The sequence below is a fragment of the Narcine bancroftii genome, chromosome 9, assembly GCF_036971445.1.
Source record: "Narcine bancroftii isolate sNarBan1 chromosome 9, sNarBan1.hap1, whole genome shotgun sequence".
NCBI lineage: Eukaryota > Metazoa > Chordata > Chondrichthyes > Torpediniformes > Narcinidae > Narcine > Narcine bancroftii.
This window is the reverse complement of record NC_091477.1, coordinates 22,515,556-22,537,820: the sequence shown is the minus strand read 5'-3', so window position 1 is coordinate 22,537,820 and position 22,265 is coordinate 22,515,556. Positions and strand designations below refer to the sequence as shown.

The following is a 22,265-nucleotide window of genomic DNA, read 5'->3' as shown; positions in this document are numbered from 1 at the left end:
ACTGTATAAAAGCAATAACTTTGAATGCTTTAAATATAAATAAAGATGCATCAGGCTTCAGTGACAGTCAAAGTTGTATAACATGGATTTGGGACAAGTTGTGTCAACCATTTCCCAAATGTTCTAAATATAACTGGCAGTTTTCCACCATTTGGTGGAAATTCCCTGCCTTTCACATGCTAATCACCCAAACCTCTCAGTGCAATAAACCAGTCTTTGACTGCTTGTGTGTCATTCTTTTCACACTTCACGGTAGTGCGCACGCTACACTAGGTTCTTTCGAATGTGAGTCTCTGAGAGTTTTTTATATGTTGAGCAATAGATGGATAGATAAACTTTTACGAGGGTAGATAAATCTACATCCAGGGGACACACAGGTTTAGGGCAAGAAGGGAGAAAATTGAAAGAGCTCTTGGGCAGGTTTTCCACACAGTCCCATGCATGCTCCTTTAAAATAACTTGTTACAAAATAGGTGGGGAGTGCAAGAGTGGCAATCTTACGTGTCCAGATTATCCAACAGCGACTGGCAGATAGTATTTAAATATCCAGATTCTATAGCATTATGGGACACATCCATGATATAAAGGTAGACTGCAGGTTGAGGTGGTCGCAACTAGAAATAATAATAGATTAGAAGAATTAATCATGCAGTGAAACACGTTCATAGACCTGCAAATGGAAATTGTGAATACATACAATCTAAATTAATAAACCATGTTATGGGAACCAAAAACTGCAATTAGTTTGTTTTTACACAAAATAAAGCGAGTCGTCAAACTTAAAAAGAAACAAATTCCCAACATTTATCCCTTGATCAACAACATTAAAATTAAGTTTCCATGCCTGAAACACAACTGAAAAGAATATTGGTGAAGATATTTCACATACTTTTTCCAGAAGTGGAAGAACATTGGTGAACAAGCTTAATGCACAAGGGAGATACTCAGAATGAAGAGTTAATATTCTAAAACATTAGCTCTCCATCCATCTTCACAGATGTTATCAGACGTGCTGAAAATTGACACCACATTCTATTTTGGACTTCCAGCTTCCTAGCACATTTTGCTCCTGCATTGTGAAAGTTGGGTGGGAGGGAATCCCATAGACAAACATTATTTATACTATCACAGTAGCTATTTTAAGGCCACATTGCATCAAAAATACAGTACATTCATTAATTTAACGCACCTCATTGCATTAAAGCTATTACACATGTGTGCGCATCCTCCTGAACAAACGGACATTGAAACCTCAGGAGGTTAGAAAGAAGGATAAAAATTTGAGAAGCAGGGACAACACAATATGCAGAAAATCAGCTTGGAACTTCACATGGAGAAGGCAGTCAGAATCAGGGTGATAAACCAGGTTTCACACTGGTGAACGTTGGTTTAAAAAAAAAGGGAGTGGAGGGACACAGGGATTTTAGTATTTAAATTTTCAGGCCTTCCATGCTGGTATCGTGGAAATACAAACACTTTCCTCATCCACTTTCAGAATGACACAATTCTCCTGTCACACCCCAGAAAGATTGTTGTAAAGGGAATGGTATAGCTAAAAAATTAAAAAAAAAAAAATCACAGAGTAACATTTTGTACCCATATGTTTCATTGACAAAACGGTGAGGATCAGCATTAGTGGAAAAGCTGCGCAGAGATGACAGAGATGAAAATTATTAGCCTGAATATGAGAGCACTACCTTTTTTTTAAAAAAAAAAGAAAATAATGGTGAAACTCACCATGTATTCTGAAGGAGCAATAAACTCAATAGTTGCACTTTGAACTTCAGGTCGTTTGTGTGGTTCTCCATATGATCGTGTCACAGGGTTATACATGAATTCTTCAGGAACTAAGTATCAGCAGAAGACATTTATAAATTATTTTCAAATATTAATTGGAAGATATGCTTCAGACGTATTTTTGCAAACCTGAGCTCAGCTATATACAGGCATTACTTATAGCCTTTGGAAGATTTTCCAGCAGACCTTAGGTCTGCTTAAACTTCCCTGATCATCTATTTAGAAACAGATAGCCCCTGCATCCTGTCCAATTCAACCTCAGGAAGTCCATCTCCAATGTATGGACAACAGTCATTTTCCACAATGGCCATTATGTGCTCAGCAGTGAGCAAATTCTGAATGAAGCACAGAAATAATCATTTAAATACAGAAAGCCACAATGGCAAACCACCCAACTCCCTCATATTCCCTCACATTTCTCCCACTGCATACACCATATTTACTAGTTTACTGCTTACATGATATCCTTTTCCATTTCTGGACTCTTGCATTTCCTCACCATGCGTTCAAATGTTATTTCTGTTGTCCATACATGCTTTTTCTTCTGCTATACAAGTGGTGGCAGACTTAGTGGCACAAGGTCAAAATCTCTCAAAGAGTTGACCAAACCTCCCTTCGACCATCACGTTATATCTCTGATGTCTATGCAGAGGCACGCAAATACTTTTTGCCTCTTCTCCTTGCAAATCACAGTTTTAAAAAATTCTATTTATAACTATTTGAAGTTTATGAAACTTTGCTGAACCTACCATCATTAACTCGATAGCACAAGTTACATTTCCACCTTCTTTGGTCCAGAAAGTTAACAAAAGGATTTATGTAGGTTCTGCAAGAACGACATCTAACAATGGTACTTGATGTAACCACAGGCAATTGCTGCAGCAGAAAGCACAACAATCAGTAACAATGCACTCAAGTCGAAAGGAAAATTTATACAAAACATTTCCATTAAAAGTTATACTTCTAAAAATTAAAACATTAAACCAGCCCTGCACATTCAACTATCAGATGCTGTTAAGAATCATTTCATTCATTTTACCATATACTCCTAAATTGAACCACATTGCTATGGGAAGGCAATCAAGCAACTGCTTGCCTCTCAAGGTTTCTGATTAAAAAGTTTTCCACTTTCCAAACAATAGTGTATTATTAGTTTTGTCTTACCGATAGATCTCTGAATGGATGCAGCTGTAATCCTAAAGGAAGCTTAGCTTTGCTCAATAAAGACTGAGTTTGAGGGATGTTGGTCAAGGTGCACCTGAACACGCTAAATAAGAGGGGGACAACTTGAGTAGAATTAAATGAAGATTTTGAAAATGTCAATTACATCAACTTGATACAGTAGATGTGGAAAGCTCCAAACTTACTCTGGATTGCAGTTCAGTTTCTGTAAATCCTTGTGCAGGTTTGGATGAGGAGCTTTGACTGGAGTTGAAGGCAAAATATTTCTGTCTTGCAGGAGATTCAGAGGTCGGATTCCTTCTGCTTGGTGGTTCTGCTGGAGATTAAGCCCACCCATGCCAGCCATTAGTTGATTAAAATGCGGAGCCTAATGGGAACAAGTTTTGAAAGGATGAGAATGTGAACCGGCAGAGAAAAAAAATTCATTACTTTGAAACCGATTTTGCCACCCACAGTGAAATTTGTCTTGGACTGCATATTAAGATCATGGTTGATCTGATCATTGATCAGCTCACTTTTGTGATGAGATACTTGAATATATAACTCATTCAACTGACCTACAAATGTTGCAAGTTTATTCTCCAACCTGATCATAAACCAGGCCAAGAACACCCATGTAATAAAATGACTGAAGTTCAAAAGTCACAAGTCTTAGCTTGCAAGAGGCCAAAATAATTTTACTTCAAAGAAAAGGCATTTTGATGTTAACCTTGAAAATTCCAATATATACCTTTCAAAGAGCCACACCTTGAGGTCACTTTCAATTATTCTGGGATCATTTTAAAATCATTTCTGGCAGAAATGGAAGTTGCTTCAATGGGAATGAAACTCTTTTGCAAGGATTCTGTTGTAAAGCAAAAAAGGATCAAAACCATTGGGAGGACTGGGCCCAAGCAAAGACAAAAATTATTTATCCAGATTTACACCAGAAGATGAAAGAGACAAAAACTGGCAAGGATCTAACCTCCATCACATAATATTGCCCAGTATTAAACTTGGGCAGAAACAACTCAATAATACAAAACAGGCATGCTTGCAAACAAGTTAAAAATACTGCATGCAATTCTTGCATGAACTGTTTGCTCATAGTAGAAGAGTGCAACTCTCCCAACAAGGACAATCTAAAGCTTTTTTTTCTTAAAATTACATTTCTCCTCATGTTCTGTACCAGGCAAAACCATAAGCAATATGGTTATGGTTAAGGAAGGAATAAATACTTTAACCCAATTATTGCCCTTTCAGCTTAGCTGTGTCTCAATTTGAGCACCCATCACAATCAAGATATCGCCAGCAGACATCCACATCACATCAGCCCATGATCTCGCACCTTTCAGGGAAAAAAAAAGTTCCAGTTTCTCCAAAGATCAGTAGAACCTTAATCAGGTTTTTAAAAAAAAACTTATTTCTCATTAACAAAAAGATGAAGTACAAGTTAGAATCAGAACATTAAACACCTGAGAAAATTGTGACCCTGCTGGATCTGGCAACTGGTTGCCAGGAGCAGCCAAGTTTTGGTACCCAGGAGGTAATGAAGGATAAGAATGGCCCAGTGGTCCTCTAGTCTTGAAATCTTGTAGAAGTGGCTGCACTGTAGAGAAACAAAATCGGGTCAATTCTTCTTAAAAATAACACAAAACACAATAACTCTATTTAAAGAGAAGACAAGCTATACAATATTTCAGCTATTTGATGCCTCAGAAGAAGATAAATCATCCAATTTCTGGTTAAAATCAGTGCATCACAGTCTATAAAATAATCTTTCATAATCCATGAGAGTATACTCACAATTAAGTAGCTGCTCAGATTAGAGCCTCATATTTACTGATTACACAATGAACCATAATTGATAATCAGCTCGTTCTCCTCCCAAACAGTGCAAACATACTGTGATTTACTTCACTTACTAATTTTACCACCTCCTTCCAAAGTATCATAGTTGTCAGGAGCTTCAGATTGATCACCAGATGATCCAGAATTGAATCCTACAAGAGATTAAATCATTGAGTCAAAAATAAAATGCATGCTGTTACACATTTTATAATATTACACTTCAGTCACAATTTTAGAAGCATTTTTGTACTTTTCGTATTGCTTCACAAGGACGTACAAGAACATAAGAAACAGGAGCAGGCCATCCAGCCCATTCACTAAGATCATGGTTGATCTGATCATTGATTCAACTCCACCTACCTCCCTTTTCCACATATCCCTTAATTCCTTTTTTTAATGTAAAAATCTAACTGAACCTTAAATATGTTTAATGAAGTAGCCTCAACCACTTCCCTGGGTAGAGAATTCACAGATTCACGACTCTCTGGGAAAAACAGTTTTTCCTCATCTCCATCTTAAATCTACTCCCCTGAATCTTGAAGCTGTGTCCCTAGTTCTGGTCTCACCTACCAGTGAAAACAATTTTCCTGCCTCCATCTTTCATAATTTTGCATGTTTCTATAAGGTCTCCTTTTATTCTTCTGAATTTAACTGAGTATAATCCCAGATGATTTAGTCTTTCCTCTTAGGTCAATCCTCTCATCAACATTCCATTTGGCTTCTTAATAATCTGTTGCACCTCCAACCCAACCTTTTGCGATTCGTGCACAAGCACTCCAAGTCCTTCTGCACTACAGCATGCTTCAGTTTTTCATCATTTAAATAATAATCTGCTCTTCTATTTTTCCTACCAAAGTGGATGACCTCGCACTTACTAACATTGTACTCCATCTGCCAGAGCTTGGCCCATTCACCTAACTTAGCTATATCTTTCTGCAGCCTCTCCAAATCCTCTGTATAATTTGCTTTTCCACTCAATTTAGTATCATCCACAAACTTGGCTACACGACACTCAGTCCCCTCTTCCAAATCATCAGTGTAAATGGTGAACAGCTGCGGGCCCAGTATCGACCCCTGCAGCCCCCCACTTACCACTGTCTGCTAATCAGAAAAATACCCATTTATCCTGACTCTCTGCCTTCTGTCAGTTAACCAATCCTCAATCCATGCCAATAAACTTCCCCTAACTCTATTTATCTGCATCTTGTTGATAAGTCTCTTGTGCGGCACCTTATCAAACGCCTTATGAAAATTCAGATATACAACATGAACCTGTTCCCCTCTATCTATTGCACCTATTGTATCCTCAAAGAACTCCAGCATTTGTCAAACAAGACCTGCCTTTTCTGAATCCAAGCCGTGTCTGATTAATGGAACGCCTTCATTCTAAATGTTTCACTATTTCATCCTTAATGACAGCTTCAAGCATTTTCCTGACTACAGACGTGAAGCTAACTGGTTAATAGCTACCCGTCTTCTACCTACGCCCCTTTAAAAAGTGGCATGACATTTGTGGTCTTCTAATCTGTCTTCATGTCTGTGTCTTAGCCTTCAGTAGCTCTACAATCTCCAAGATGTACATCCTCTTCCACTTCTGGCCTCACGAACATTCCTAATCCATCACTCACATTCTCAGCAGCCAAGCCTTCAAGCATCATCCTGAAACTCTGGATTAATTTTGTTAAATCTCCATCTTTCCTTTCTTTAAATCCTACATTTTAAAAAAAAACTAATTCTAATATTACCAACTTTGTATTTTTGAAATTATTTAAATGTTGCAAAGGTTTATGGTATGCAGAAGCTCACATGACAAATGTAACCTTCCTCATTGCCACCCAGTCTATTGTCAAAGTAGTTCGAAGTGCTATGGATAATGCTATCAAGAATTTGGCAGAATCATTTTACTGCAGATCACGTCATAGTTTTGGTGGAAATACAAATCAAAGAGTTGAATTCCACAGAGAGAATGATTGCCCTTAATCTCAAGGCAGAATGTGACCAAAAAAGAACCATAGTAAAATTAAAATAAATTAAATATTAGAGTCACACTTGACATGAAGGAATAGGACTGTGGTGACCAGAAATCAATAATCCAAGCCATCATTATTGCTTCAGAACTTCTTCATGATAGTTCATGCCAAACCATCTCCAATTGCTTCATTTAATCAAATGGGATTGCAATTTCCAAGGACCATTCAATTGCATTTTCAAGTCTTCGGTCAACAAACTTACTTCTAACGGTGTGCAGCAAGCCCTAGATAGCTACAAGATTCAGACACGAGTAAACAAGTAGCAAGTAACTGGCATTTCCTTGCACATTTTTAGTGCAACTATCACTAACAGATTGATTATACTCTTGGAATCTGGGTACATTACCATCACCAACATTATTATTAAAATTCAACTAGACCAGCCACAAATACTGTGTCTACGACAGCAGCTCAGTAGATACAGGCAACTCACTGAAATCTTGAAGTTTTCCCTCTATTAATAAAGGGAGTCAGGAACATGATGGAACTCTCTCCAATGCCTAGCTGACTGCAGTACCAACAAAAATCACCACTTTTCAGGAAGAGCCCATTGGATTGCACACCATTTCTTCATCCTAAAAGTCCATTTCTTCAATTTCTGAAGCACCATCTTTAAATTATACAGCAGCCCCTTTGATCGGCCACTCCAAAATCCACCTCTACCACTGAAAAGGGATATTAGAAATACTACCCATTGCACCCTATTTCGATTTGGAAATATGCTGACATTTCTTCACCACCAGGTCTAAATTCTAAAGCTTTCCACCCAGCAGCATTGTGAGGAATCTTTAAAAGCAGAAGTAGTTCCAGTAGAGGAGCAGCATGGAATAACACTCCAAATCTACTTGCCACATCTAGCCAAGAAATGTTAAAAATCCACTAGCTGAAATATTTGAAGTCAATTTTCAACCCTGCCATTGATTGAAATATTTGAAATCTCCGACAACTCCCTAAATTCCCTGCAGAAAGAAGCGATAGAATTTATGTCGCTGTTAGCCAAGTGTCTTATCTTGTTACACAGGAAGTCTGACAGGGGTCATTCTACAACACAATGGATAAAGGATATAAGTTTCTTTATTAAACTGGAGAAAATCAAATAAAGAGGGTCCACAAATGGCAACCTTTTATGTGTATTTCTCTGAAATATGAGTGCTCATGGAGTAAAAGGTTATCTGTGAGACGGTTGTACTGGTACAATCTATAATGCATCGATGATACTGTCAAAAAAGGTGTCAAGGTGGTCAGGGGGTGCATCTGAGAGTGGATGTGAATGTTTATGTGTTGATTATACTATTAAATAATGAAATTAGGAGCACAATGTAAATCTGAACAATGTATACAATTGTTTTTGATACATTATGAAAAAATGTTAAAAATCTTTAAAACTTTTTTTGCACCCTTTAAACTTGAAATAAATCATTAGTAGTTAGTTTCAATAGAAACAAATGTTCTGTATGTGCTTTTAAGCACTTTTTTTCTGGTTTGAGGTGAACAAGAATTTGAATAGCACTAATTTCTATTTACAATAAAACTTCAATAATCTGATGTCCAATTGTTCAGAAGTCCCAATGGATTGGCACCCAACTCACCAGGGCTTGATTTTCCAGACATCCTTTAAACTTAAACTGATTTTCCACCGTTCACCATATGCCCAATGCAAATTAGGTGGGTGGCGGTGTTAATAGGTGCAACATCCAGCAGTATGCATAATCTGCCTGTCTGGCACCTTTAAAATTCTGAGGCCATCAGATTTACTCTGATACATATCCACACTGGCATTCAAAACAAGTTAGCATTTGCTCACTTATATTAATGAAAACTAGGTGCTATTCTTTTGAAGGTTTACCTTCAGTGTCTCTTGAAATATTCTGAGCCAGTGGTGCATCATGGTTAGTATTCAACAGAGGTTGAGCGGGTCTGATCAGGGGAGGACCTCCACTTGGAGGGGGACGCAAGGGTGTCCTGCCTGGTTGATACATCTGGTGTGATGGTTGGCTGACAGGTGGATGAACCAATCCTGCAAACAATGAAACAACAATTAACTCAAAATATTTTGTTATACATACAGCTTGTACTCCTTTTCACAAAACTAAATCAAGTTATTCCTTTAAATTTTGCAGGCCTGGTGGAGAATCCTCAAAACACCTGAAGAAAACTCAGCAAATATCTCAGTGCATTTTTGACTGTGAATTGTAACATAGACTAAAAGTTGGCCAAAGTTTCTCCCCTGCTAAAATTTTTTTTTTTAAATAACATCCAAAGGTAATTATTTGTCCCTTTCTTCATGTGACCGTGCCCAAGGAGAACCAGTTTTAGTTTCATAGTATTTTTTTTTCCCCCCAGTGCCAGGTTAAGGAATTGGGGGGCCCTGAATTGCTCTGGCTGAAGCATGTGTGGTGAGGGGGAAGTGTGATGGCAGCACAAAGACTAGGTCGGAGGAACCGATTTTGTAAAACGAAGCTGGAGACTAGAACCCATTTTCCGGTCAGTGTACAACATGGTTAGATATTCATTGATTGACACCGACAGTTCAATTATGCTTACATTGAATATTTTTATTTTAAAAATGGATATCGTCATTACTTGCACCAACTCTCTCTCTCTCGATATTATGCTTCGATTATGTAAATAATCAGCAAGTGCAAGAGTTTAAGTAAATTAGCCATCTATGTACATTTGTTGTCACGCCGCTAAAAGTCACCTTTATGGAGTTTCTCTATTTCGTTGCTACTGATTCTCTTGGCATTTTTGAGGTGCCACATCGATTAAGTGATCTGGATTCCAGATTAGCTCCCTAGTCACAGTTGCAATAGATTGATCTGACCCTATTGACTCCAGTAGGAAAAAAAATAAAGGCTATTCACATTTCCAAGCAGATTATTGTGGCTATTATGTAATCATAACACACCTCCTGGAATAATCAGTCTGCAAATTTGCCTCCAACTGCAATGAGCCTGCGTCTCTTTTTGCTAAGTATTGGGAGGTGTCATGTTATTGGCTTTGTCTGGTTAGGTGCCATATTATCCTGTTCGGTGCAAACAACTTTTCACCACAGAGTCTTCCAGGTAACCGGCAAGTCAGTACGGCAATGAGACAAAACTCGCCGTAAAGAATCTCCCACATTAAAACAAAACTTGTGGCGGCTGCCTCAATGCAGGATCAACAGCCATTTTCATGATCCATAATCACCCACACAGCTGGAACCACTCTGCATTTGCCTGGGGCTGGCAGAGCAGTTCCATCTGCATGGGGGATTGAAGATTCAATTTATTATCATAGAAATAAAACTGTCATATTACATGAAATTTCTTTTTGCCTGCTGCAAGGCAGAGAGATTTGCCACTGGCAGGAATTGCCTAACCGCCTCTTACAGTTCTTACAGTCAGAGTGAAGCAAAAGAGAGTCACTGAGAGTTCATCGATTCACCTCCAGCGCTTCCACAGCCGCACAGGGTCCAGACAAAACCATTGACAACCCAAGCTCTGTATAAAACCTCCGACATGGTCAGGAACCCCTCGGCACCTCCTTGCATCCTGGTTTCAATACCTGGTAAGCCAGAATCCAGCAGTCCGGAGTCCAGTCGGAGTCTCCCGACAGCTGTCTCCAGCACCCCACAGCTTCCTCGCCTCAAGTCTTCAGCAGCCCACTGCATGCAATGGTCCCTCAGCCACAGAGCTCCCTTGCTAGTCTGCCACCATCTTGATCTTCCATCCTCAAGTGCCCTGCTCCAGTCCTCTGCTTCCTCGAAGTCTGCAGCCCCTTGTGGCACTGCCTTCTTGGGCACAAACCCACGGTCGGAGGAATTTCAAACAGTTGGGTGTTAACTCCTAGGTCTTGGAGTTTGCTGATCAGTTTTGAGGGGATGATGGTATTAAATGCCTAACTGTAGTCAATAAAGAGCATCCTGATGAATGTATCTTTGCTGTCCAGGTGTTCCAGGGTTGTGTAGCGCCAGTGAGATGGCATCCACCCTAGATGTGTTTCTACGATAGGCGAATGGATCCATATCACTGTTCAGACAGGAGCTGATGTGGTTCATCACCAGCCATTCAAAACACTGATGAAAATGTTACTGGTTGATAGTCAAGAATCAATGATCACAAGGAGGTATCAGTTGGAGGTTTTAACCTTTTTCAGCATGTTTTTCACTGGAACTTTGAAGGTGCAAGCTTTGTTGTCAACATCTGTCTTCACTTAGGGGAGTCTCTCAGAATATGAGAAAAAATTCACATTTCTCAGGTCTTATTGATAAGGTGTAGTGATGTGCAAAAAGGCAAGTTGCAGAAAGACCTTCAAGATAGAAGGTCAGAGACAAAAACATTTTTCTCACAAAGTATACTCAGGACTTGTCTTTTAGAGGAATCAAAAGAATTTAAGGTTGATGTAAAGCACAGCATTACAGTTTCAACTGAGTGCACCTGCAACCAGAATCAGTATTATAAAAGCACAATTGCAGGTTCTCTGAATGTATACCACATTCACAACACTGAATAATAGAAACAAGCTGGTAAGATCCACAAAGGATGAAAGACTACCAAAACTGGGAACTATACATTTTAGAATAGCCTAGTGAGGGCCAAAAAAAACATTTTTTGAACTCGGTCAATTAATAAGAAATTACATCAATATAAAAATGAGATATCATCATTGCTTAGAAGGTTAAGTTATGTATGGTGATCAGTTTGGTTTGAGAATGAAATAACATGGGAAAAGTGGCTTTTGAGAGTAATCTGTAGGTCTCCTAGTAGTAGCTACACCATCAGTCAGCATAAACCAAGAAACAGTGAGGGCTTGCAAACAAAAAATAAAGGCCTATCAAAAAAATCACAGGTAATATTCATCTATGTAGACCGCACAAATCAAATTAGCAAAGGTAGGACTGAGGACAAGTTGATAAAGAATAATCAGGCCAGTTTCTTGGAATTGTGGGACTAACTATTTTAGATCTGGTTATGTACAATGGGACTTGATTAATGATCTCAGAGTAAATAATCCTTAAGGAAGGAGATATCTTAGCATGACAGATATTAGATAAAGTTTGAGTGAGAAAATTGGGTCTGACTTAAACAAAAAAAGCTGCAGTGGTCAAATTAATTAAAAAAAGGAGATATTTAAGAAAAATTTTACAACCTCAAAGATGCATTCCATTGAGAATTAAAAAGACCAAGAGATAAATGACCAAGTTAAAAATGCATTCTGTTGCAAAGATGGTCAATAATTGAAAAATTTTAGAAAGTCACATAAAAATACAATTGGTGTGAACTTTTACAAAATGTTTGAAAAAATAGCTAAGGTAGATTTGGGCTCCTCCTTGCTCATCACTGAACAGCACAGATTGAACAAATATTTTGTATTATCTTCATGGAAGATGACTGACATTTAAAACATCTTGTGTTCTAAATCTACAGGTCAAGACAGGGGAGAGAAACAAACTACCATCAAGAAGTTCCCAGGAATGTGAACTGGATTACAACCCAACATTGCTTAGAGTTATTAAAAGTGACTGCAGAGAAAGATGATGCATGGGTTACAATTTTCCAAACTTTCCTGAATCAGAAATTACCACATCAGATTTGCAAATTCAATGCCCCTATTCAAGGTGGGGGAGGGGGGGGGGCTCAAAAAGCAGGGAATTATAATCAGTTAGACTGACACATCATTGTGAAAATGCTGGATTAAGTTATTATGGAAGCTATTATTAACAGGCCATTTAGAAAAATTCAGAGGAATAATGTTAGCAACTATGAACTTTCACTAAGTGGTTTAAAAAGATACCAGCAAACCACTTGATAGAGCTATCAATAACCCTGCATTTGATCTGCTCACCAGGCTATTTGCAAAGTTTAATTATGACTATAATTGTTCCAAACACAACCCCCTTTAGAATTAGAATTTATTGTCAGGAACAAGTCAAGAAATTTGGTTTTGCAACAGTATCAGTGCTGGAGTGGTTCCTTCCAAACTTCCAATATTTCAAAGCCCAAGTTAGCTATATAAGTATTCAGCTATTTCCAATATGAACATAATTACCACCGTCTTACAATTGGCGTATTATTGCCAGCTCCTCATCTCTTATGAGAATATTACTTTACAGTCCAGGCCCTCCTGCCCACAATGTTATGCTGACCCATGCAAATCTACTTCACAACAGTCTAATATTCCCTATCTCACACCCATAACCCTCTATTTTTCTTACATATGTGTGTCTATGAAAGATTCTTTTGAATTGTGGCGGCTCACCACTAGGCAGGGGAACCGGCCCCACTTGTAAGCCACACGGCGGGGCAGCCGGCCAAAATGGCGCCGTCGAGGGTTTTCTCTTCCTCCCAGCGTGGGGCTCAGAAGCCCGTGCTGGGGGACCACGTGATGCCCGGGTGAAGTCAGCGCCCTCCAGCGTGGTTCTCAACCAGGTCCGGGCTGGGAGTACAAGTACAGCCCAGCAGCCTGCAATAAACCAGTCTGCTCACTGAGCTCAACCCGTCTGGTTGTGTGTGTTCTTTCAGGAACAGTGTAGCTACCGCTACAGAATGTCCCTATTGTACCAGCCTCCATCAACACTCCTAGCAAAGCATTCCAGGCACCTACCATAATCCTTCTAAAACTTAGACAGCAGAAAAATCAGAAATCCTCATTTATGCAAATTTTTTTTTTAAAACCCAAAATGACATTTTACCTCTGAAATTTTCGGATTAATGAGGATATCAGCAACAATCTGAGATCCTCAGTTATCTGAAATTTTTTCAGAGCCAAACTGATGTCACAGGTTGAAAAATTTTGGAAAAACCTCTGTATGGAATTTTGAATTTTTGGTGTTGGATTCATCTTATTTTGTTCAGGTTTTTCAGGTGAGAATTAAAACATTATTTCATGCTTAAAAAACCTCCCCTTGTTATTTACAAGGGGTTTGCTGTTGCGACTGAGCGGTTTTTAAAAAGATGACGAGATATCCAAAAATATAGATTATCCAAAATGGGCCCAGTCCCAACCATTTTAGATAATTGTACTGTATGTCGACATTATTCATCAAGCCAGAAAGTTGCTAATTTTCCCCCTAAAACCCATGCACAGGAAACAGGACAACAAAAGGCTCGTCATTAACACTGTTTCTCTTTCCACAGATGTAGCCCACTTGTTGAGTTTTTCAGCACATTTCAGAAATCTAGCCTCTGCAGTTTTTTAAAAAATATAAACCTTTTTTTCAACTTGCAATCATAAAATGGTCATAGTACTGAAAGGTATGATGGACTGAATAGTCTCCATGATTGTTTGTCCTGGGGCAACTCCTGCTAGTGCTCAATCCATAGCTTTGCAAAATTTTTCTTCAGCATATTTACCAAATTCTCTCCAAGATAATCACTCAATCTGCAGGAATGATAATCTAGATTTCACATGCATGCCATGCAAACATGTTTTTCTTTGCATCACTCTTAATTCACCTTAATTTTATATTTTAACCTCTTGACTGACCCCTCCAAATAAAACAGCTCTCCACTAACCATCTTGTCCAGACCCTTCATAGATTTATTTCTATCAAATCTCCCTTCAGGCTCTTTCGTTCCAAAGAAAAACAGACTCAGTTTCTATAATCCATTCTCGTAACAATATACCCTCACCCCTAGAACCCATTCTCAGACCCCAATTTTCTTTCCAAAAACAGGAAACCAAATTGGGCCAGTATTTTAATAAAGATTCAGTATATTGACTTTTGTTACAAGGGCCTGACCTGCATTTCACAAATCAAATATTCTTTTTACCAATGTTCTTTTACTTTCTTACTGCTCTTATTCACTCATTGACCATCTAACCTTGCTGAGTTTATTCCCCATCCATTTGCTTCTTTTACCCCATCAGCAAAGCCCTCCATCACTCCTCCTACAGCTTAATGAGCTTTTCTCTTCCCAATTCTGACAAACTGCCTTCGAGATTGTGTTGCTCTTCCCCACAGATACAGCCTTCCCTGCCAAGTACTTCCAGCATTTCTTACTTTTATTTCAGCTTTTACTTCATCTTCCCAGCCTGTTTTTATGTTGCTACAATCCATCACTTCTCCGTTGATTGACACCTCGTCAAGATGGAGAGGCTGGTATGGTCTTGAGATCCCAAGAGTGATGCTGTCTGGAGCTATGCTCCTGGTAGGGCCCATCCATGGTGGTAAGTTTGAGGGTCAGGTGCCCAAGAATAATCCAACCAAGACCTCAACAGTGGAATTAGTTGATCGATTTGTGAAGTATTGCGTGCTTCTTGGTGTGCAACATTAAGTACACAATAAGCAAATACAAGCACAGGCATCTTTGCTCTGTGGAAAATGGAATGAAGTCCATTATTCTCTATCTCGACGGAAAGCCATGACAACGTATCACCATCCTCTTTGCTGTTCATAATACTGCCAACAGTATTATAATTCCACAGAATTATAAATAGTGTTTGCATCCACACCTAGATCATAATTAGAAATCAAAAATCCAAATGTAAATAAAGCAAAATTATTAAACCAGCAGATATGAAGAGACAGGTACACACCAGCTATGGCAGGGAGTCCAGGCCATTACAACCTACAAAGCAAGGGTAAACACTATAGATGGCTGTGCTGCTTCACTACCCGATGAGCTGAACACCTATGCCCGTTTTGAAAAGAACCACCAAAGAGTGCCTACTAAAATCCCTGAAAGGTTGAGGACACTGATATTTGTCTCCAAGGGCAACACCAGAACATCATTTAAGAGGGTGAACCCTCGCAAGGCATCAGGCCTTGACGGCACACCTGGCAGGGTACTGAAAATATGTGCCAACCAACTAGCCGGAGTGTTCATGTACATTTTCAACCTCTCATTGCAGCAGTCAGAGGTTCCCACCTGCTTCAAAAGGGCATCAATCATCCCAATACCCAAGAGCAGTGTGAGGTGCCTCAATGGCTACACCAACTTCGACTGTGCTGAAGTACTTTAAAAGGCTGGTCATGGCCAGAATTAACATGTACCTCAGCAAAGATCTGGACCCACAGCAATTCGCCTATCGTCACAATTGCTCCATAGCAGATGCAATATCGCTGGCTCTCCATTCAGCCCTGAATAACCTCAAAACCAGCAATTCATACATATAGCTGCTCGTCATCAACTACAGCTCGGCCTTCAATATCATTACTTTCCCAGTGCTGGCCAAGAAACTACAAACTCTGTACCTCTCCTCTCTCCCCACCCCAATGCACCTGAATCCTTGACTTTCTCATCAGAAGTCCATCGTGCAAATTAGAAACAATATCTCCTTCTCACTCATTATCAATGCAGGCACACTCAAGATGCGTGCTGTGCCCACTCGTTATACACCCTTGACTGTGTGGCCAGACGCAATTCCAATGGCAATTACAAATTTGCCAATGATGCCAGTTTACGGCAGAATCGCAAACGGCAATGAGGAAGCGTACAGGAGGGAGAGAGATCAGTTCGTTGAATGGTCTAACGACAACAGCCTTGCGTTCAATGTCAGCAAAACCAAGGAGATGATTGTGGACTTCAGAAGGAAGTCAGGGGAACACGGCTCAGTCCTCATCGAGGGCCCAGTACTGGAGAGGGTCAAGAACTTCAAATTCCTGGGTGGCGAACATCTCTGAGGATCTGTCCTGGAACCTCCACATTGATGCATGTGAAGTGTTTGAGTTGATTCGGTATGTTATTGAAGGCTCAAACCTCTACGAGGGTATCGTGGAGAGCATTCTGGCATCACTGACTGGTAGAGAGGAGCCATAAAAACTAGAGAGTTGTTAACTCGGCTTGTGACATCACAGGCACCAGACTTCACTCCATCAAGGACATCTACATGAGGTGGTGTCTTAAAACAGCAACTTCTATCCTCAAAGACCTCCACCACCCAGACCATACTTTGTTACCATTGGGAAAAAGGTACAGGAGCCTAAAGATGACACAAGGACAGCTTCTTCCCCACTGCCTTCAGATTTCTGAATAATCAATGAACAGTTTTTGTACCCTATTATTTTAACTTTAAAAAAAATAAAAATGTTATAAGATGGTTATATTATGAATGTTTGCGCTATGATACGCTGCTACAAAACTCCAAATTTCAAGACAAGAAATTCTGATATACCAAAAAATTCCAACCCTTCCATGAGACACTGTCCTTAAGGCTGCCCTTAATGGGAATCAGAACAAAGGTCTACAAGCATTTCCAGCATTAGCAAGCTTTCATTGTTATCTTAGGATCACTAGCAATTCACTTTCTACTAGAAAGCAAAGTTGTGAGCAGTAAAGCACAATATAAGCTACATAGTTCAAGAAATAGCTAGTCAACTATATATGCTGTTTCAATTACTTTAAATCTTTCAAATTGAGTACTATCAGAAGGAAAGAGTTTTTTTAAAAAAAACCATATCCAAATACTCCAGAACTCTTTTTAGCAAGTATCTTGAAATGATCAGACTCTCACTGCTTTAAAGACAATGACCTTATCATTCTTAGATAATTTGTAAAGAATACAGTATTCTGTTCAAAACCAAACTACTCTACTTTCTTGTCAAAATATTGCATGAAAATCCTTTACATGGTAAGGTTTCAAACTGTATTAAGTAAAAATACTAAAAACACACTGAAATTCTGAGGAATTTGGCTGGTGTTGCAGCATCCATAGGAGATAAAAGATATACTGCCAACATTTCAGGCCTGAGCCCTTCTTCGAGGAAGAAGCAATGAATGATTCCTGTGCTTATTCCTTGAAGATGGGCTCAGGCCTGAAACATCAGCAATATATCTTTATCTTCTATGGTCGCTGCAAGACCAGCTGAGTTGCTCCAGAATTTCGGTGTGTGTTTACTACAATCTCAGCATCTTCAGACTTTTATGTTTCACTTAGTATATGTACAGCATTATTGTTATTACACAACTGATTCCTCACATCTTCACTTTGGAAAAAAATCCACAGATCTTTTAAATGTTTATGCTGGGATACACACATGTTCACAAGAGAAACACACAAAAACAATTCAGCACATAGCCCCTCAAACCAGCCCTGTCATTTAATTTCACTAATGCCCCTGCAGTTAAAGTTTAATTCTAAGCAAAATTAGCTCATCATTTGAGATACAGACATCTCCATTTACTGAAAGTAGCATCAAACCCAAAAGAAAGAACCTTCATCTCTAGCCATATCACCAATACTTCTGGAAATGCAGAAATTTCATCTCACCTTGATTTGCGTAATTTTGTGTTGTAGGTCTTCCAGCCACGTTACCATATTGATTGCCAATTGCTGGATTTGGACAAGCCATTCCATAGGTGGTGGAAATAGGCACTGAAGGTAAATTCCCCTGGCCAATTCCTTCAGTTGGAACTGCATGATTTACCTGCATCCCTGCCAAGGGTTGGCTAACAGGGTGGGACTGTTGTGGAGGACCAAACTGCCACTTTGATTGTGGAGGCATTGAGGGTCTCGGCTGAACACTGTCTACAGACAGAGGCGTAAATGAACTTGGAGAAGACAGTGGCATCCTTGAGTAAGATCCTGGATACCCAGCCAAAGAAGCACTTTGTACACCAGCAGAATTCACTTTCTGTAGTGGATTACCACTTAGAGGTGGCCTGCTGATAGTCTGTCTGACATTCTGAAAATTACCAATCATCTGAAGATTTTGTTGGTAATCATAGTTATATTGTTCAGCAGGAACCTGTGGGAAGTTCTTAGCTGGCAACTGTTGCGCATGTGGTGCTTGAGGAACCACACTGTACACTTGATCCGTGGGAACTGAAGAATCTTGACTCAACTGATTTGGACCAGGACCTGGGAAAAGATAGAAGATGTTAAGACAATATCCTTTTATTTACAAAATAGACCTATATAAGCTCAAATTTATAAACAGGCAAATCTCTTCTGCAATTTTATCTCAGTGAAAAAATGAAATGATGACAAAAATTAAGTAAAAGGAGCAAAGGATAATCATTCAGATGGATTTTCAAGACTATTCTGCCAACATCGATCTCGGCAAAAATATTTCAACAAGGCAAATGACAAAACAGGGTGGCAAAAATATTTCAACAAGGCAAATGACAAAACAGCAGGTAATTGACTAAAGCATTAAATTCCAAAAGCAATTTTATTAAAAGAACATTTCCACAACTACCTTTTTGAATAGTCAAACCACACATTTCTGCCACTGCCATCTGGAACTATGCACAAAAACAAAGCCAAAGATACCCCAATAAATTTATTCTCTCAATCCTTATCATAGAGGATATCTTGAGAAAAGAAACACCAGCATGCAGTTAAAAGCTGATCAAATTTGAATTTTTATCTGTTGGTTACAGCACTGATCTTATGGTAGGAACAAGACTAGACCACATTACAAGATTTGAATGTACTTAAATGAAACATCAAAAATAGCTTACCCATTCTATGTATAATCTTGGTTTTCTAACTGATCAATGACAACATGTAATGTGTTGCAGAGTAAGAAATGAGATAGAGATGACAATTGTTTAAAAGTCCCAGAAGCTAACAGTTGTCTTTAATTTAAGATCAACTGATTCCAGTTATTATTTGAATCAGTTGAAAAATGTAAATGTCACAAACCATAACCATATCACCATTTACGGAGCGGAAATAGGCCATGTTGGCCTTTCGAGTCTGCACCGGTTCACTAGAACAGCTCCACTAGCTCAAACCTCCCGCTCTCTGCCAATAACCCTCCAACCCCCTCACCTCCATGTACACATCCAACCTTTTCTTAAAGGATAGAAGGGACCCTGCCGCAACTATCTCATTCGGAAGCTCAGTTCCAACACAAAACAAATGAATTCTTGGCATACAATGTGATTAAACACGTCATATTTCCAGGTACTTGCTTTGGAGATTTAGCAGTGATATTTATGGCACAAAATAAAGGATATTTTCAGCATAACAAGTACCAACTCTCAAGATATTGTTGGAAAGCTGGGGCTCAACAAATCTACTGAACTTAAAACATCCAAATCAATTAGTATACAAATGTAATCAAAGTTCTTCATAGTAAATGACATCTTTACCAGGCATCCAGTTAATCAAATCAAGATTAAACAATCTTTTTTTTTTAAAATCTTTCATGAACTTCCTCATCTTCAGAGGAAAATTGCCCCTTTAATGATTTTAAAAAGACCACCAGTTAATTTCTTGCCCTCTACCAAGTATCATTTCTTCACACAAGAAAAAGGTTACCTTACACTTAAATTCATCTTGGGCTCCTGGGACAATCAACACCACTACAATCATTGTGGCCAACTATCCCTTCCCAACAGCACACCAAAGAAGTAGCACCAAGTAAGTTGTACACCAAAGACAAAAGTCTGGGTCTTCCTCTGTGAGGACAATTAAGCCATAAAGACAATACATACAAAAATTAAATCAGTTTCACATCCTCGCAATCAAACTTGTGTTTGACAGTATGAGAAAATAAAACTTCATTATCAAACGATCCAAGAAATAGGAAGTGAAAGAAGAGATTTCTGCAAGTTATAATTATCCCTGTCTTTTAACATTCACTGAAATTCCAAAACAAGGCCATCGATAGATTTTCAATTTGCACAAAGAGGCAATGAAGTTTCAATGCTTCTTATATAAAACTAAGACTTGGTGTCCACGAGCTTAACTTTATACTCTTCTGTCTTGCCTGTGACATTTCTTCAGAAAAACAAAGTGGAAATATGGACTTCAAGCTAACAAATAAGATTTCCATCCATTTCTTTCTTCTAGTAATTTGAGTTTGACTCAAGGACAAGGACATGTGAACTTACTCTCAAAGGCAAGGCTGTGCAGCCATTCAAAAATGAGAATTATTGGTTTTCTTGCAACTAAAAATGCTTAAAAACCATAATACAGTACTGAAATGCTTATTTTAAACACAGGTGGCAAGCTATATCCCTCCGAGTTCGGAATGTTTCTTTCAGAAAAGTTCTGACTTTTAATGCTTTGGTTCCTCTGTCAAGCTCTTGCAGTGCTTATGGGCTTCCACACCAAGGCAGGCTGAGAAAATTGTGGAAAAAAGTGAAAGTTTGTCTCAGCACCGTAATCCTCTCGTACATTTATTGCAAAACTCTGGTATTTTAAGTATTTTGTCTCAAGGTTATATGGCAAATTAATATGAAAAAAAAGCAGTAATTTTGCACGTAGAAAACCAAACACATTGCAAGCCATCCATTTGATTTATAGGTAATGTCAGGTTGTCTGACAAATCAAAACATTCAGTAAGGTCTTATAAGTCTGCAAACCCATAATCTCCAATAGATTTAATCTAAACCCAACTCCAGCCCCATATTCTGTTTGGTACTCAATACTCTCAATAAGATTTAAAAAGCAGCAACATTGTCTGTATTTACCAACATCAGAATAGCACAATAAAAGCAAAAAAATAACATTGCACTTGTATAGAATCGATGGCATTAATAGGTCATATCAAAATGGTTTGCAGGCAATAATAAAAATATAGTTACCATTGTAAATAACAAGAATACAAAGAGTATAATTTCTATCTTTAACATTTTAAATGACCACGTAGCTATAAATGCCTGGGATAAAATTCAAAAGGCTCAAAGCCCATCTGAGGAAATTATTCATTATATGACCACTTATTCTAGACTCCAACTGGGGGAGTTAGTTATTCACTGATCACTGCTACGGCTCAACTAATTTGTAAGCTTTGAATGAAACCACCTTCCATTAAGTAACGTAGACCTGAGTTCACTCCCTGCAGCCAGGACTTTGATGCAGACAAAATCTAAAGCAAAATACCATACAGATTGGGCATTTGAAATAAAAATAAAATAATGTTGGAAATATATGTCAAGTCAGGCATGGTCAGCAGAGAGAACAATAGTTGATAGTTCAAAGCAATGATCTTCCATCAAACTCATTCTGGCACTTTCCGTGACAGATCATCAGCCCAAATCCTGAAATGTTTCAGTCTTCAGTTTTGATATGACCTAGACCATAGTATATTACAGACCTTCTAGTCTGTGCAAAATATTATTTTGCCTAGTCCTACTGATCTGCAGTCAATCCATACCACATATTTGTCCAAATTCTTCTTAAATGTTAAAATTGAGGACTGCAGTCACCATTTCAGCTGGCAGCTCATTCCAACTCTCACCACCCTCTGTGCGGTTCCCCTAAACGTTTCCCCTTTCACTCAAAACCTGCTGAATATGGTCAGCATTTTGCACTTTAATCTAAGGAAATGTGTCTTCCTTAGGCAATGAGATCAAAATTGGATACTAGGAATAGGCCCATCAAATCATAATATTAAGATTTTTTTTATCTTCTTTCTCATATGCTCATTTGATTAGAGCAAGGTACATAGTTGGTAATGTGAACCAATCAAATAATCTGTGCTTTTGGCATGATAGTCGTGGGCAAGACACCAAAAATATTACTTTTTCTTTGCACAATTTCAAA

General features: G+C 38.7%; 1 protein-coding gene across 1 annotated transcript in view; it reads right to left on the bottom strand.

The window, feature by feature from the left end:
* LOC138743526 (protein transport protein Sec24A-like) overlaps positions 1-22,265 on the bottom strand; it is a 48,270-nt gene that overhangs the window by 20,801 nt on the left and 5,204 nt on the right. Inside the window, exons 2-10 of the mRNA XM_069899019.1 lie at positions 18,033-18,623; positions 8,686-8,856; positions 4,884-4,961; positions 4,434-4,567; positions 3,165-3,346; positions 2,962-3,064; positions 2,547-2,673; positions 1,738-1,847; positions 502-614 (exon numbers count right to left, since the gene is read on the bottom strand). Of these exons, the coding sequence (XP_069755120.1) occupies positions 502-614; positions 1,738-1,847; positions 2,547-2,673; positions 2,962-3,064; positions 3,165-3,346; positions 4,434-4,567; positions 4,884-4,961; positions 8,686-8,856; positions 18,033-18,623 (1,609 nt within the window). The remainder of the gene's footprint in view (positions 1-501; positions 615-1,737; positions 1,848-2,546; positions 2,674-2,961; positions 3,065-3,164; positions 3,347-4,433; positions 4,568-4,883; positions 4,962-8,685; positions 8,857-18,032; positions 18,624-22,265) is intronic.